Source organism: Drosophila rhopaloa, unplaced genomic scaffold (genome assembly GCF_018152115.1).
Source record: "Drosophila rhopaloa isolate 14029-0021.01 unplaced genomic scaffold, ASM1815211v1 contig_2, whole genome shotgun sequence".
Classification (NCBI taxonomy): domain Eukaryota; kingdom Metazoa; phylum Arthropoda; class Insecta; order Diptera; family Drosophilidae; genus Drosophila; species Drosophila rhopaloa.
The window spans coordinates 25454752-25468116 of NW_025335083.1; the positions used below are offsets into that span (position 1 = coordinate 25454752).

General features: G+C 39.7%; 1 protein-coding gene across 3 annotated transcripts in view; it reads left to right on the forward strand.

The window, feature by feature from the left end:
* Nucleotides 1–13365, forward strand: part of LOC108050690 (Down syndrome cell adhesion molecule-like protein Dscam2) — a 94360-nt gene that overhangs the window by 77055 nt on the left and 3940 nt on the right. For all 3 annotated transcript variants that reach the window (XM_017132473.2, XM_017132476.2, XM_017132475.2), the window contains exons 7-8: nt 1622–2134; nt 9148–9516. In XM_017132473.2, coding sequence (XP_016987962.1) covers nt 1622–2134; nt 9148–9516 — 882 coding nt within the window. The remainder of the gene's footprint in view (nt 1–1621; nt 2135–9147; nt 9517–13365) is intronic.

Here is a 13365-nt window from a genome sequence, read left to right on the forward strand (position 1 = left end):
ACTTCGGGCGGAGCCGAAGTTGAAATACCCTTGCAGAATATTCTGCAAATTATATTCTCCAAAATTATTCATATGATGCATTTTTAATACTCATAAAAAATCCCAACTTCCTAACTTTAAAAACACCAAAGTTATGGCATTTCCAATCGTTCAGTTATGTATATGGCAGCTATAGAATATAGTCGGCCGATCCTTATGAAATTTGATATGTCGGATTGATTGGGCAAAAATAAAACCCATAGAAAATCCCAACTTCCTAACTTTAAAAACACCAACGTTATGGCATTTCCGATCAATCAGTTATATGGCAGCTATAAGATATAGTCGTCCGATCCTTATGAAATTTGGTAGGTCGGATTAATTGGCCAAATATATAACCCATAGAAAATCCCAACTTCCTAACTTAACAAACACCAAAGTTATGGCATTTCCGATCAATCAGTTATATAGCAGCTATAGGATATAGTCGGCCGATCCTTATGAAATTTGGTACGTCGGATTGATTGGCCAAATATAATACCCATAGAGAGTCCCAACTTCCTAACTTAACAAACAGCAGAGTTATGGCATTTCCGATCAATCAGTTATATGGCAGCTATAGGATATAGTCGGCCGATCCCGTCCGTTCCGACTTATATACTGCGTGCAAAGGAAAGAAGGGTGTGTGCAAAGTTTCAATTCGATATCTTTAAAACTGAGAGACTAGTTCGCGTAGAAACAGACAGACGGACAGACAGACGGACAGACGGACAGACGGACAGACGGACAGACGGACAGACGGACAGACGGACATGGCTATATCAACTCAGGAGGTGATCCTGATCAAGAATATATATACTTTATAGGGTCGGAGATGTCTCCTTCACTGCGTTGCACACTTTTGACCAAAATTATAATACCCTCTGCAAGGGTATAATAATCTTTCAAATAGATCCTAAGTGTCTTATAAACTACAGAAATATATTTTTAACCACTCGAATCGCCACAGTAACATTTGCCAGATTCTTAAATTAAATAACACGCAGGGGAAGTGGATGGAAGATGTATGGTGTATTGTGAGGGAAAATAGCGAAGATTGCCTGGCTGGCAACTTTTGCCAATGCTGATGATTTCCATTATATGCAAAGCCATTACGAGCAATTGCACCACTTGAATGACCGGCAGCCGGCGGACAATCAATCACTCATCCCGCCAGTGGTCTCCTCCCTCCCTGCCACCCATCTTTCAAACTGAGAACCATCTATCCAACCATCCTCCAACCAACCAACCATCCATCCATCCATCCATCCATCCAACCATCCCTTCAACCATTCATCCATCCACTTCAACTCCTTGCGATGCATTTTTCATGGCTTCATTTCGTCTCGTTCTCGGCTACAGAGTCAAAAAAAAGAATGAAATTAAGATTCAGGATTGAAAAGTCGCGAAGACAACTTTCATTTAATAATAATTACCTTCTTAAATGGAATTTTTGATAATTTAGCTCAGAAGTGTTTTTTTTTAAGGAAAATAAATATGATAAATTTAGTTTAACAATTGGTATTAAATGTATGTTTTATGTTATATCGTACCTTGTTTTCCATCCCTAACTCCTCATCTCTTTCTCTCTCTTTTCCGATAGTTGGCAGACCGTATATAGCGGAGGCTAATGCCCTGGCCACGCCCACTCTGATCGCGATAATTGTGTCCTGCGTGGTCTTTGCCCTCTTCGCCGGCCTAATCCTGATGTTCTGTCGCTGCAAGCGGAATCAGTCGAAGAAGAGCGCAGCTGCGAAGGATTACGAGATGGACTCGGTGCGACCTTCGATTGTGGCTGCCCAGCAGAACCAGGCCCCGCCCCCTTACTACCCCGCCTCCGGACTGGACAACAAGGCCCTGGAACACTCGATGGATCTGGCGTTGAGCATGGAGGATCAGAAGACGGCGCTATATGCCACCCAAAATGGATACAGCTATCACCCGGGAAGTGGGGTGGTGGGCGTTGGCCTTGGGGGCGGCGTGGTGGGCGTGGGTGTGGGCGGCAGCGTGGTCAGCGGAATGGGCGGAGTGGTGGGCGTTGGCGGAATGGGAGGCGGAGGCGTCGGTGTCAATGGAATACCAGGTCTCAACGCACACACTATGCCAGGAAATGAATGTGAGTACTAGAAAAATAAATACACATATATTTCAATTTGAAACGATAGAATAGCTTTATACTATCCAAATCAGATCGGTGGTTCAAAGAAAACCTTTACTTCATTTTCGATCCTATAAATCTTAAATTTTTCTAGGGGTATAATTAATGTTTTATTTTTAAAAATATTTTCGAAAGACAAATTAACATTAAAATAGATCCTCTTTTGAAAATATAATTTAAAATTAGTGGCACATTAAATATTTCTTATGTATCTCTATAGGCTCACATGATATATTTAAACTTCTGCAAACATTTCATAACCTTTTTGCAACTTTAAGTGTTGCCCACTTAAAGGCGTTAAAGAGAAAACTAAAAGATCGAAAACCAAAGTGAGAAATACTTCCGGTTGGGACATGTCCTTACGGTCCCTTTTTTATCCAGAGGTTTTCGGGGTGCTCACCTTTGTTTGGGTTGCGGTGATTTTTCATTGTCCACACAAATACGTACACTTCCGCCCAAAATGAAATCCGTGCTGACGTTTTAAAGGAAAATATGTGTGGCGAAGTGGTATCCAAAGGGGGGTTTTTACTGGTGGTTTTTTTTTTCAAATTATGCTGCCCCTGAAAATGGGAAAAGTGCAAAATGGAGTTGAGTGCAAATCGATGGCGGCGAGAGCATTCATCAAGCGCGCGGTTTGTGTTCTGACACCCCCCTTCTACGCACCTGGAAAACTGGGGGAAAAGCACTTTCCACATCCGTTGTAAATTTGTTGAAACAGCAATTTTTTCTAAACGTTCCAACATTTGCTGCTGTTTTTTTCGCTTGCTGTTTGTTGTTGGTCTGTAGCATTTTGTAATACACTTTCCATTTTGCAATTGTTGCTGTCGTCCATTCATCGTGACGTCCTTTCCGCCCACTTGTCCTCCCATTTTTCTGGCGTCCCTTCAAGTGGGGGAATCCCCCTGTTCCTTTTCACCATGACTCTTGTTCTCTGTTTGAACTGGACGGAAGCTTTCTGTTTGAAAAACCTCCCTGGTTTTCCCCATCGCGGCTTTACACAATTCATTATTAATTGTACTGGGTTTTCGTTTATTTTTGTTTTCTACTCACACATACACATCTACTTCTTTTCAAAGACTGTATCCTTTCACATGCTAAGAGAGGAAAAAAAAACGTTTGGCATTTGGTAATGATGTGCAAATTAAAAATGCCTTTTCCAACCACAAAGATAGGAAAAAAGATTCCTATAACTGGACGTTGTAAAATTTAATTTACTTTTTAATACGTTAAGCCTCTAAATGGCAGCAATTTGCTTTGCCAATTTCGTGTTTCAATTGTTTTCGAAGGCCAATTAAAATTTTAAGGCGCTTAGTCTGCCACGGACTCACGGGGCATTAAGGGGTTAAGAGGGGAGTTGCCACTTAATTGCATTTAAAAACGATTGTGGGAGAAGGAAAAGAAGGAGTTGCAGTAACAGCTAATTTGCCAAGTGAAAGTGGCATGAATAATAAAGGGTTGCAAGTGCACGAAACGAAAAAGGAAGCAGAGTGTAGGGAAACTCCCCATTTTCCCCATTTTCATGTCCCTTCTCCGTTGCATTGTGAGCGCTAATTGCCGCTTAAGGAGCAGAGCAGCCACAGGCGAAGAGCCGAAACACACGGCACCCAAGCAAAGTGTCCTTTGGCAGATGCTCTACCAAAGACCCGAACTCCCGACTTGTTTTGCACTGAGCAAATACCCCATAAAAGACGGTTTTTATATCGAATTGCTTAATATCATTTTAATATACACAGGTTAAAAAGATATATTTATTGTTCGTATCTTTTTGATGGACAAATTATTACGAATCATAGGTATTTAACACTTTTCCACTTTGCCTTCCATTCTCCTTAATCGAAATGAAATGATTAGCTTTCAAAGGCTATAATTTAATACTTAACCATAACTAATAATAAATTTGTAATAACTTAAACATATTATAAACCAGTATTTTATGTAAAGATCTCTCAATATTTGTTCTGTGTAAAAACCCCTTCATTTTCCACATTGCCTGCGACTGAGAGTTCTGGCTCTTCGTTTCTGTAGTTGCCTGCACTTTTCGGGCTCGTTAACGGCTACCCAATTCAGGTCCTTTGGCATGCCACCCCCTCAGTTTCCCCTTCTCTCCTTTTCCCCATAGCCACAATTGCTTTCGACCTAGGCCAAAAACCTAATGAACTTTGCATGTAAACCGGCGACGACAATAAAAACAATCAAGCGAGGAGCGAAAGTGCAGCCACTAAAACGAGTGGCGAAAGGAGTCGTCTTTTGGTTGGGAAAGGCTTCAAAATTTAAATTAAAACTAAGCAGGATTTTAAAACGGGAATGTATATAGCTGAAAAAATGGAAGTTCTCTGAATCAAAAAATTTGTTAAACACTACTGAATAGCAGAGCAGCATAAATCTTAAAGTTATTCCGCTTGGACTTGTTCAAAAGTTTCTTGCACACTCCTGATTAGGGACCAAAAGTCATGGTCTGGGGTATTTGGAATATATAGAATACGCCCCCGGCTAGACGACGGCTAGGACATGTTCCCGCAAATAAATGCAGGGCAAAACAAGCAGCTGCAATTTGGAAAACCAAATAAATGCAAACAAATGTCGTCGCACACACAGAAGAGGCAACCAACCATCGAAAACAGAGATGGAAAAACAAAAATATAGAAAAAATAGCTGGGGGGATGAAAAAAAAAAGAACAGAAGGAATCTCGCGCTCGGTAAATTTATGCGCTAAATAAATAAAGCCATGAACCGGCGCGACGGGCCAACAAATGTCTGCCATGTTTTAGTTGGGTTTGGTTTAGTTCGGTTTGGTTTGGTTGGGATTCCTCTGGTCGAGGGTGCTTTCAATGCGATTCCGAGGGTACTGTGTTCCATTCTGCTCAGTTCAGCTCGGTTCTGGGCTTAAAATGCATCCCCGCAAAGCAAATAGCCGCAAAATAGTTTTGCGCGTGGCACAAAAACGGAGCCCAAAAGTGGGTTGGTACAAGAATATTTAAAAAAGAAGAAGGAAAAATAAATTAAAATGTTCTAAATATTTTTAAAAACTCAAAAACTAATCAAAATTGACTAAAAATCACTGATACCATATAAAAATAATTACGTTGATTTTTAAATAATAACTAAAAAAATTAAAACTAATTCTTAGTCCTATTAATGTAAAGAAAATTTTATACAAATTTCACTTTGGGGCACTTTAAATTTAAGGCTCTTCTAAATTTGTAAGCTTTTTAACCATTTTTAAGGCCTAACAAATATATTTCTTTGAGTGTATGCCTGCCTCTGAATAAATGTAGTCCACCATTTCGGTGCTCTTTGTTCCTCTCATCCCTTTTTTGCAGTGATTGCCCCTCGAACATGTTTGTCTTGTATTCAGTTGTAAGTGAGGGGTTAACACCATGGGTTCAAGGGGGGTCATCGACAGCCTTGGCACAGCTGACTGAGTGGCCAACCAACTGACCCAAACTAAACCAAAACCAAAACAAACCAAAGCCCTACCGCACACAAACCACATTTTGAAGACACCATCTATGAGTTCCAATTTGCTGGCTTTTGTTTTTTGCAGCGGCCCAAACTAATTGGCTTAAATGCAGCAACATCTGGGGAATATGGCGAATCGCCGGTGAATTTTGCAGGCGAAGGCTTTAAGTTATTACTAAAGGCCATCAATACCCTTGACCTGACTTCACTTTCTTGGGGCTAAAAATTCTGTCATGCCCAGCTGATCAAGAACAACAAGGAGAATTCCGGGGAGAGTTTCGCTAACAAAGTTACTTCACTTTTACTACCACGCCCCCACAAGCTTTTCATTCATTACCCCCAAAAAAAATCTCAGAAACTGAAGCTGTTGCAGCGAGCCAAACTTTTTGGCCAACTTGGGCGCACAAAAGAAGCTGGCAGGAAAAGCGGATGGAGCGGCGGAAAAGTGCAACACGGCAAGTGCAGGAACTCGGCACTAGTGCGTCCCCCTTTTCCACCATTTTCCCGCTTTTCCCTTCGACCTTTTCCTGCAAAATACGGCCCTTGTTGTGCCTGCTACATTTAAGCGCATTTAGGGCAAATGCCAAGCAGCCTCCGACTCTCGACTCTCGGGGTCTCCGAGTCGCGTCGCTAATTAAAAGTGCAACAAGGAAAAGGTCATCCGGGGAAAGGGAAAATCGTAGCTACATGGTTAGAAAAATAAGAATAAAAGTTCCCCAAATATGTTCCACAGATTTGCATTCACGGTATTTCCAAGAAGTTGCAAACTAACATCTTGTACCTGGAAGTGTAAACTTAATTAAAAGAATTTTAAATAATGTCATTCTTTCAAACTAGTTGAAGAATTAAGTAAGAGAAATTTCTATAGGAGGTTTAAGACCTAAACAATAAAGTTAAAATATCTATTATTATAGATTAAAAAAAAAACAAATACTTAAAGACCAACAAAATACCTTAGGAAAAGTAAGGAATACAATAGATATAATCAGTTGTTTGTAGAAATTGCAAGAGAGTAAATAATATTAATTAGTGACCTTAAAGTTATTGACCTAATGCATTTTGCTATTATTTATATTATTTTCCTATTCCCTCTTAAATTATTGTTTTCCTCTGTGTAAAATAGGAAACCTAGATAAGGAGCGAAATGGTGGCATTAACACCCCGAACACCCTGAAAACCTAGGCTTGAGTTCAGTTCGAATGAGTTGAGTTGAGTGGAGTTGGGATGGGTTTAGTTGGGGAAGCCGAGTAACTGGCGGCAAACGGCACAAGTTGGCCCCCATTCTTAACCCTTTGGTGCCGGAGCCACGGCCTGCTATTTAGTTAACCGTTAATGGCATTTGAAACTGTTTTTATTGTGCGTCTGCTGCTGCTGTTGCTGCTGCTGCACAAAAATGTTGCATAATTGTAAGCGCTTCCGGTTGAAAAGTTTGTCGAGTGAATTAGAGGGAAAACTTTCCACCAGCCAAGCACTTTTACATGAAAAGATTTTCCAAGTGGAGTGAGGGTTTAATAATAAGCTGTTGGGGAACGGAAAACTGGGGAAAATGGAGGCGTGACTGGGCCAGAACTATGCCGCAACTGTTGTTGTTATTTGCTCAAATCAATGCACAAAACTTTGACAAACTTTAATTGCTAAAAAAATACAAAAAAAAGAAAAGTAGGGAGTATGCAAAATGTTTCCCTCCAGACAATGGAAATGCATTAAAATTTTCATCAGCGAGGCAGGGAGATTTTGTTATTTCGGTCAAATATTTTTGGCAAACTTGAGCAATCAAAAGTTGCCGCCGACAAAAGATTTGATGGCTATCAAATTGAAAAGTTTCGGTCCTTGTTTCTTTTCCCCTCCCTGATTGCAATTGGAAAATGTATATAGGCAGAATGTTGCGGCATAAAATTACTCAAGCAAATATGCAAATTGGCTGAGCAAATAAAGAGCAAAGAAAGTTGGCCGCATGAAATGTAAATGAAGTTAATATTATTACTGTTTTAGTTTTATGGCTAATCATAAAAATTATCACGCCCACCAAAACGAGGCATAAAATCGGGGCCCTAAACCCGAGTCTTTGTTCCAGCTGAGGACACGCGAAAAGAGCGCAAACTTGCCATAAAAACGGTCGCCAAAAAAGCTCACGCAACACGTCAGGACCTAGAAGGGGAATATAGGACCATTTCCCGAATCACTAGCTATTTTAGACCCTCAAAAATATGGCACTCAATCTGTGAAAAATCACTGAAATCAAACATTTTTATTGCATACTTTTTGATGCGTGACTGCACACATAGCTATGCATAGTCATAAAGAAATGCACCGTGAGAAGAAAGGAGGAGAGAATATTTTAATGCCAATATAGTAAATGAATTAATAACAAAATAAGTAAAATCAAGTGAGTTCCGATTCTTGCAAGCTATTGATAGAATAATAAAGTGAGACACTGATACCCTTAGCTTAAATTTTGAGTGAAATAAAAAGCCTTTGCAAATCCTTTTAACTGTGACAAATCCCCTAAAATTCCGAAGATTATATTCTTTTGGGAACACTCTTTCCGCATCCACCTCAAAATTCAAAAAGTTTTTGTTTGTCGGCAAGCGTGCGTTTAATATTTATGAGTGATTTATCACGATATAAAAATAATAATAAATGCGCCCAGGCAGCAAGCACGCACCAGCAAGCATAGGGAACAATGAATGAAAATGGAAAAGTCAGTTGGCAGGAGTGGGAAAATGGGAACACCAGCTGCTCCTCGTCGAAGGACAAAGGCTCCTCCACCCGGTTACCCCATAAAAATTTGTCAAGCTAGAGGCTGAAAGGTGGGGAAATTTGGTGCTCTTTGAGGGTTTATGACGCTCGGATAGATTTTAAGTGGCGCACGCGGCGTATGCGCAATGTGATGAACTATTAATTACGCCTTGTCTGCAAGTCGAAGTTAATAAATTTTATGCCTCTGTCATTTTTATGTGTTAATCAATAAAAATCCAGACCAAAAGTTGCCCTACAAGAGAACTTCAACTTTGTTTTGGGGACCAAACTTTTGCTTAATTTTAATTAAATTTTATTTTACTGCCAACGAGCAAAAGTTTTACTTGGCCAAAAGCCAAATAGTCAATGTTTTACATGTGTACAATGGAGGTTAAACTAATAGGTTCTCAATGGAAAATTATCAATTCTAGAAAATAGAAATAGAATACAATTAAATTTTAAAAATTTCTGAATAAAAAAATTAAATATTAAAATTTTAAAAATATTTGGGTATAAATATGGTGTTAATACATTCTTTAGATTTTTATCATATATTAAATTAATTAGGAATCTGAGTTGAGTTCTTTGGTGCTCTCACTGTTCGTTTTATTTAATTTTTTTGAAACTTTTATTTCTTAATACACTTTATGGTAACCTTTCATGTTTTTTTTATAACCTTTTCTGTGAAATGCAGTTCTCTCATGAATTTATGCCACCAGTTCTTGTTCGAAACGTATTCATTTATCATTTACATTTTTTCCGCTTATTTCCAGGGGTCAACATGGGCTACATGGAGAACAACTACTCCAATTCGAACAACGGCGGCAGTGTCAACTCGCAGGACTCCCTGTGGCAGGTAAAGATGTCGGCTGCGGCGGTGGGCAACCAGCAGGGCTTGGTGCAGGCCCCCTTAAATCAGTATGTGGAGCAGCAGCCCGCCTATGGATACGATCCGTTGACCCACGGAGGCTACGGGGCGGTGGATGACTACGCCCCCTATCCCCACCTGACGGCCACGCCCAGCCAAGTGGGCGATGAGTACCACAACTTGCGCAATAGCCAAAATCCGTCCCGGCAGGACTACTGCAGCGATCCCTACGCATCCGTGCAGAAGCCCAAGAAGCGAGTCGATCAGCATTTAGGTGAGTGATGTGAATTATCTGAAATAGCAAATGAAATTGTTTATTTTGCGTTAAAGAATCAAAATATATCGAATTGTCAGTGATAGAAGTGTAGTTATTGATTAAAGTACAAGAACAGTGGGTATGTGAATGTCAAGAAATCAGATTAAAAGTCCACATGAGCATGTTTTTCTGGCTAAAGACTTGAAATGTAAATACTTTCGAAGATAAACAGGGATAACGAAACTTATTATTAGACATTTCACTCATTCATCAAAACTAAGTGAACAAGAAGTGAATAAATTCCGATGAAATAATGAGAGCAAAGCAAACTGCAGAAAATTACACATAGATTGCGAACAGATTTGTTGGAGCAACTTTTCCCCATTTTGATTGATAAACTTTCCCGAGCCCAGAAACCAACCAACGACCCGAAGTTTCTATTTTCTGACACATTAAGCTGCTAGCATTTCAGGCAGTCCTAGGAAAAGAGTAAGGTCCTGGCTTCCAGATCCTGTAAGTTTTTGGCCTATGTCAAAAAGTGTGGGCCGAAGAAAGTGAGAGGGAAAAAACCGTTGGGCAAACATTTCTGTTGGCATTTTGGGCTTTGGCTCGCTTTCAGTTATGACAAGTTAAGCACTGGCAGTCTAAAATGTTTTGCGTCCTTTTCCATGCTAATTATGAAAGGTCAGGGGGCGGGACATGTTGCAAATAAATAATATTCGGCAATATGCTGTTCGAACATTTGGACTTGGCTTAAAGTCTTTGCCGAGTTTGCTTTAAGTTCACCCGAGCACAAAACACAAACCGCAGCAAAAGCAGCAAAATCAACCAGGACCAAGTGGGCGGCAGGATGTTCGGGGGGCGGGGCTGCCCTTTGGCTCCCACAGCTTGTTTTTTGGAATTGTCTATGGGTGTGCGAGTGTGCGAGTGTGTCTGCCCTGTGTGTGCTTGAATTTTTGCGGAATCCATTTCTGCCGCATGGTCCATGTTGTTATGTGTGTTTTATTATTTGTATACTCTATGAAAAAGTTACTTACTTTTTGAAAAAGCATACTTTAGTAGTTCAGATTTAGTAAAAAAGGAATTTTAACTATGCGCCTTACTTCAATATAGTTTATTTTCATTTAACAAATATGGAATGTTATATTTCGTTCAAGTAGTAATGACATTCCCAACCATTTGACATTTAACCCTCAATAATTTAGTCACTCCCTATGAAAAAAAGTGACTTACCAATAGTCAGTATTCTAGCTGGTACACTAATATTTAGTACAGAGTATTCTAAAATTCACCATTGCAGTGCGTTACATTTCATATTGTTTTTGTTGTTGTTATTGTGATGCCAATAACACCGCAAGTGTTTTAAAATATTAAATAATAAAAAGCGAACCGAACCGAGCCGAACCGAATGAAAACCCAAGATGAACAGCCACAGTGAGAGTTTTGAGTTGGATCAGCAGCAGTGGTGACTGTAAAGCGCCAGCGGGTCGTATGCGTAATATCCCCCTCTTTTTGTTGTGCTTGAGCGTGTGTGTGGGTGTGGGTATGTGTGTTGGCCAGAACTATGAGCGGTGTGTTTGTGTGTTATCTTTACGCTTTATGAGCACCAAAGCCCGAAAAAAATACATTTTTGGTAGCAGCTTCTTGTTGTTCTTGGGGGTTTTTATTGCCCAGGACTCGCAGAACGTTATTATTGTTGTTGTGGTTGCTGTTGAATATTGTTAGTCTTTTTCCTCGCTCTCCTTTCACTCACTCTTTGCGCATAAAATGCAATAAAAAAGAAGGTCGAAAAAAGCACTGGAGGCTCCTCTCTATGTCCTTTATTCATTTTTTGTTTACTGAGGTTAAACGCAAGGCACAAACACGAAAAAACGCAAGTTCACAAAGGGAAAAGTGATGTTTTTTTGGCCAAAAAATGCATAACGCAGAGAAACAATAAAACAAAAAGTACAAAAAGAAATAAGTACACAGAAGAAACTATTCGTGCATGTCAATAAAATGCAACAGCACTATCGAAGAAGCGGAAAATACCAGAAGCAAGATACAAGCAACCAGAATAGGAGGTGGATCACCCATGAGAGCCATCAAAAGCAAAGCAAACATAAAGGGGAAATGCCTCTGAAGAGGGTTAATGTAGGGGGCTAAGAGGACGACGAGCACAAGGAGGGTTAAGAGCGAGGGAAGAGTGAGGCAGCTAGCAGATTGACAGTGCTACAATATGCAAATACATCTTCATTACATTGATGTCAGCTTATGCACAGCTTGCAAATGCAACTGAATGTCTCCCAGTATGTGTGTGTTCCAAAGAGTGTGTGTGTGTGTGGGTCTGTCTGCGTTTGTATGTTTAAAAGCTTTTACACTTGCCAAACTCACATTTGAGACCCCTCATCGCTCATTCTACGACCCGCTTTCCCTTCCTCCGGCATCCAAAACCCCGGCTGACTTTTGTGCCATGCAAAATGCAGTCAGTGCACTGAGAAAGATGTTATATGTTTCTTAAATATATCTAGAATTTTCATTTAAAACTAAAATCATGTTTCAGAAGTTTAACTATTTAGCAAGTAAATGTTTTATAGCTTTATTTAATCTCTAGGCATTTGAAAATCAATATAAACGGGGCTTCTGAAAATGTATGCCACTATATCAAATTATTTCTGTGACATAATATACCTAGTTCCTCTACAAACCATAAGTTTGTTTGCTAAAATGTATTAATATCCAGGGATTTTGACAAACACTAATTAAATACATATGTTCACCGCAAGTAAATGAAGTAGTCTTTTCAGGGAGATATTATCTGTTTTATTTGTTTAGAGAGCTTAGCAAACTTTAATTTAGTTGCAATCATTTTCTCCTGTGTAAGTGAGTGATCAGAAAATGCATGTGGCAAGGAAAGGGGAGAGGGGAGGGAGGTGCTGGCCATGGCCGGAAGGAAGTCTGCGGCAGGCGCCAAAAAGCTGCGTAAGCAAATTTTTTGCTCATCTGTTAACATGCAAAGAAGGCTGAACAGAATAAAGATTGGGGCATATATGAACAGAAAGGAGAGGGAAATTTTTGGGGGACCGACGAACACACACACACACCAACTGACTGATTGATTATGCAGACTTTTGTGTCAGTTGGTTGAGCGCCTTTGTTTGGTCTTTTGTCAAACAGACTCGCACACACAGTAACTGGGACCCACAGGAAATGGCTTTAATTCATCATTAGGGCAAGGAGGAGAGAAAGCCAACCACAAGATGAGGAACAAGACAAAGATTATCCCGAGCTTTTAGCAGATTATTCAAATTGCTACTTCATGAATATACATAAACGATTTTGATTAATATCGGAACATTCGCTCACATTACATGTATTTGACTTATTTTTTGGACTAATGTAATTGGGGGAAGAGTATACACAGGGTTAAGGATAAGTAAAGGCTAATTCTGGTTAATAACTAACATTTTTTTTATAATAGTATACTAATAATACTCGTTTCTTCATCTTTTGAAATGAAGAAAGCGGAACTGTGGAACGGCAAATGAAATAATAATCGATTCAATATCAAAATCAGAAACATATAATCCCCAAAATACCCCTTATTTATCATAGATTTTTCTTTGCCAACTATCTGATGATTTAAGACCGAACAAATCTGTTTTCGCCATTTCGAAGCCTCCTTTTGCCTTCTTATCTCCTCGCTGAAAAGCTCATAATGCAGTTTGCTTTTGGGCTGAGCAATAAATGCCAGGAAAACTTATTCAAAGTGCCATACGAATCTTGTCCTGGCCTCGCTTTTGCGCTTTCTCCTTTCTTCTGGATGGCTTCCAAATAGTTGCAAGGATGTGGGAAAAGGGAATCACATAAATCACATGAGTCAGGATT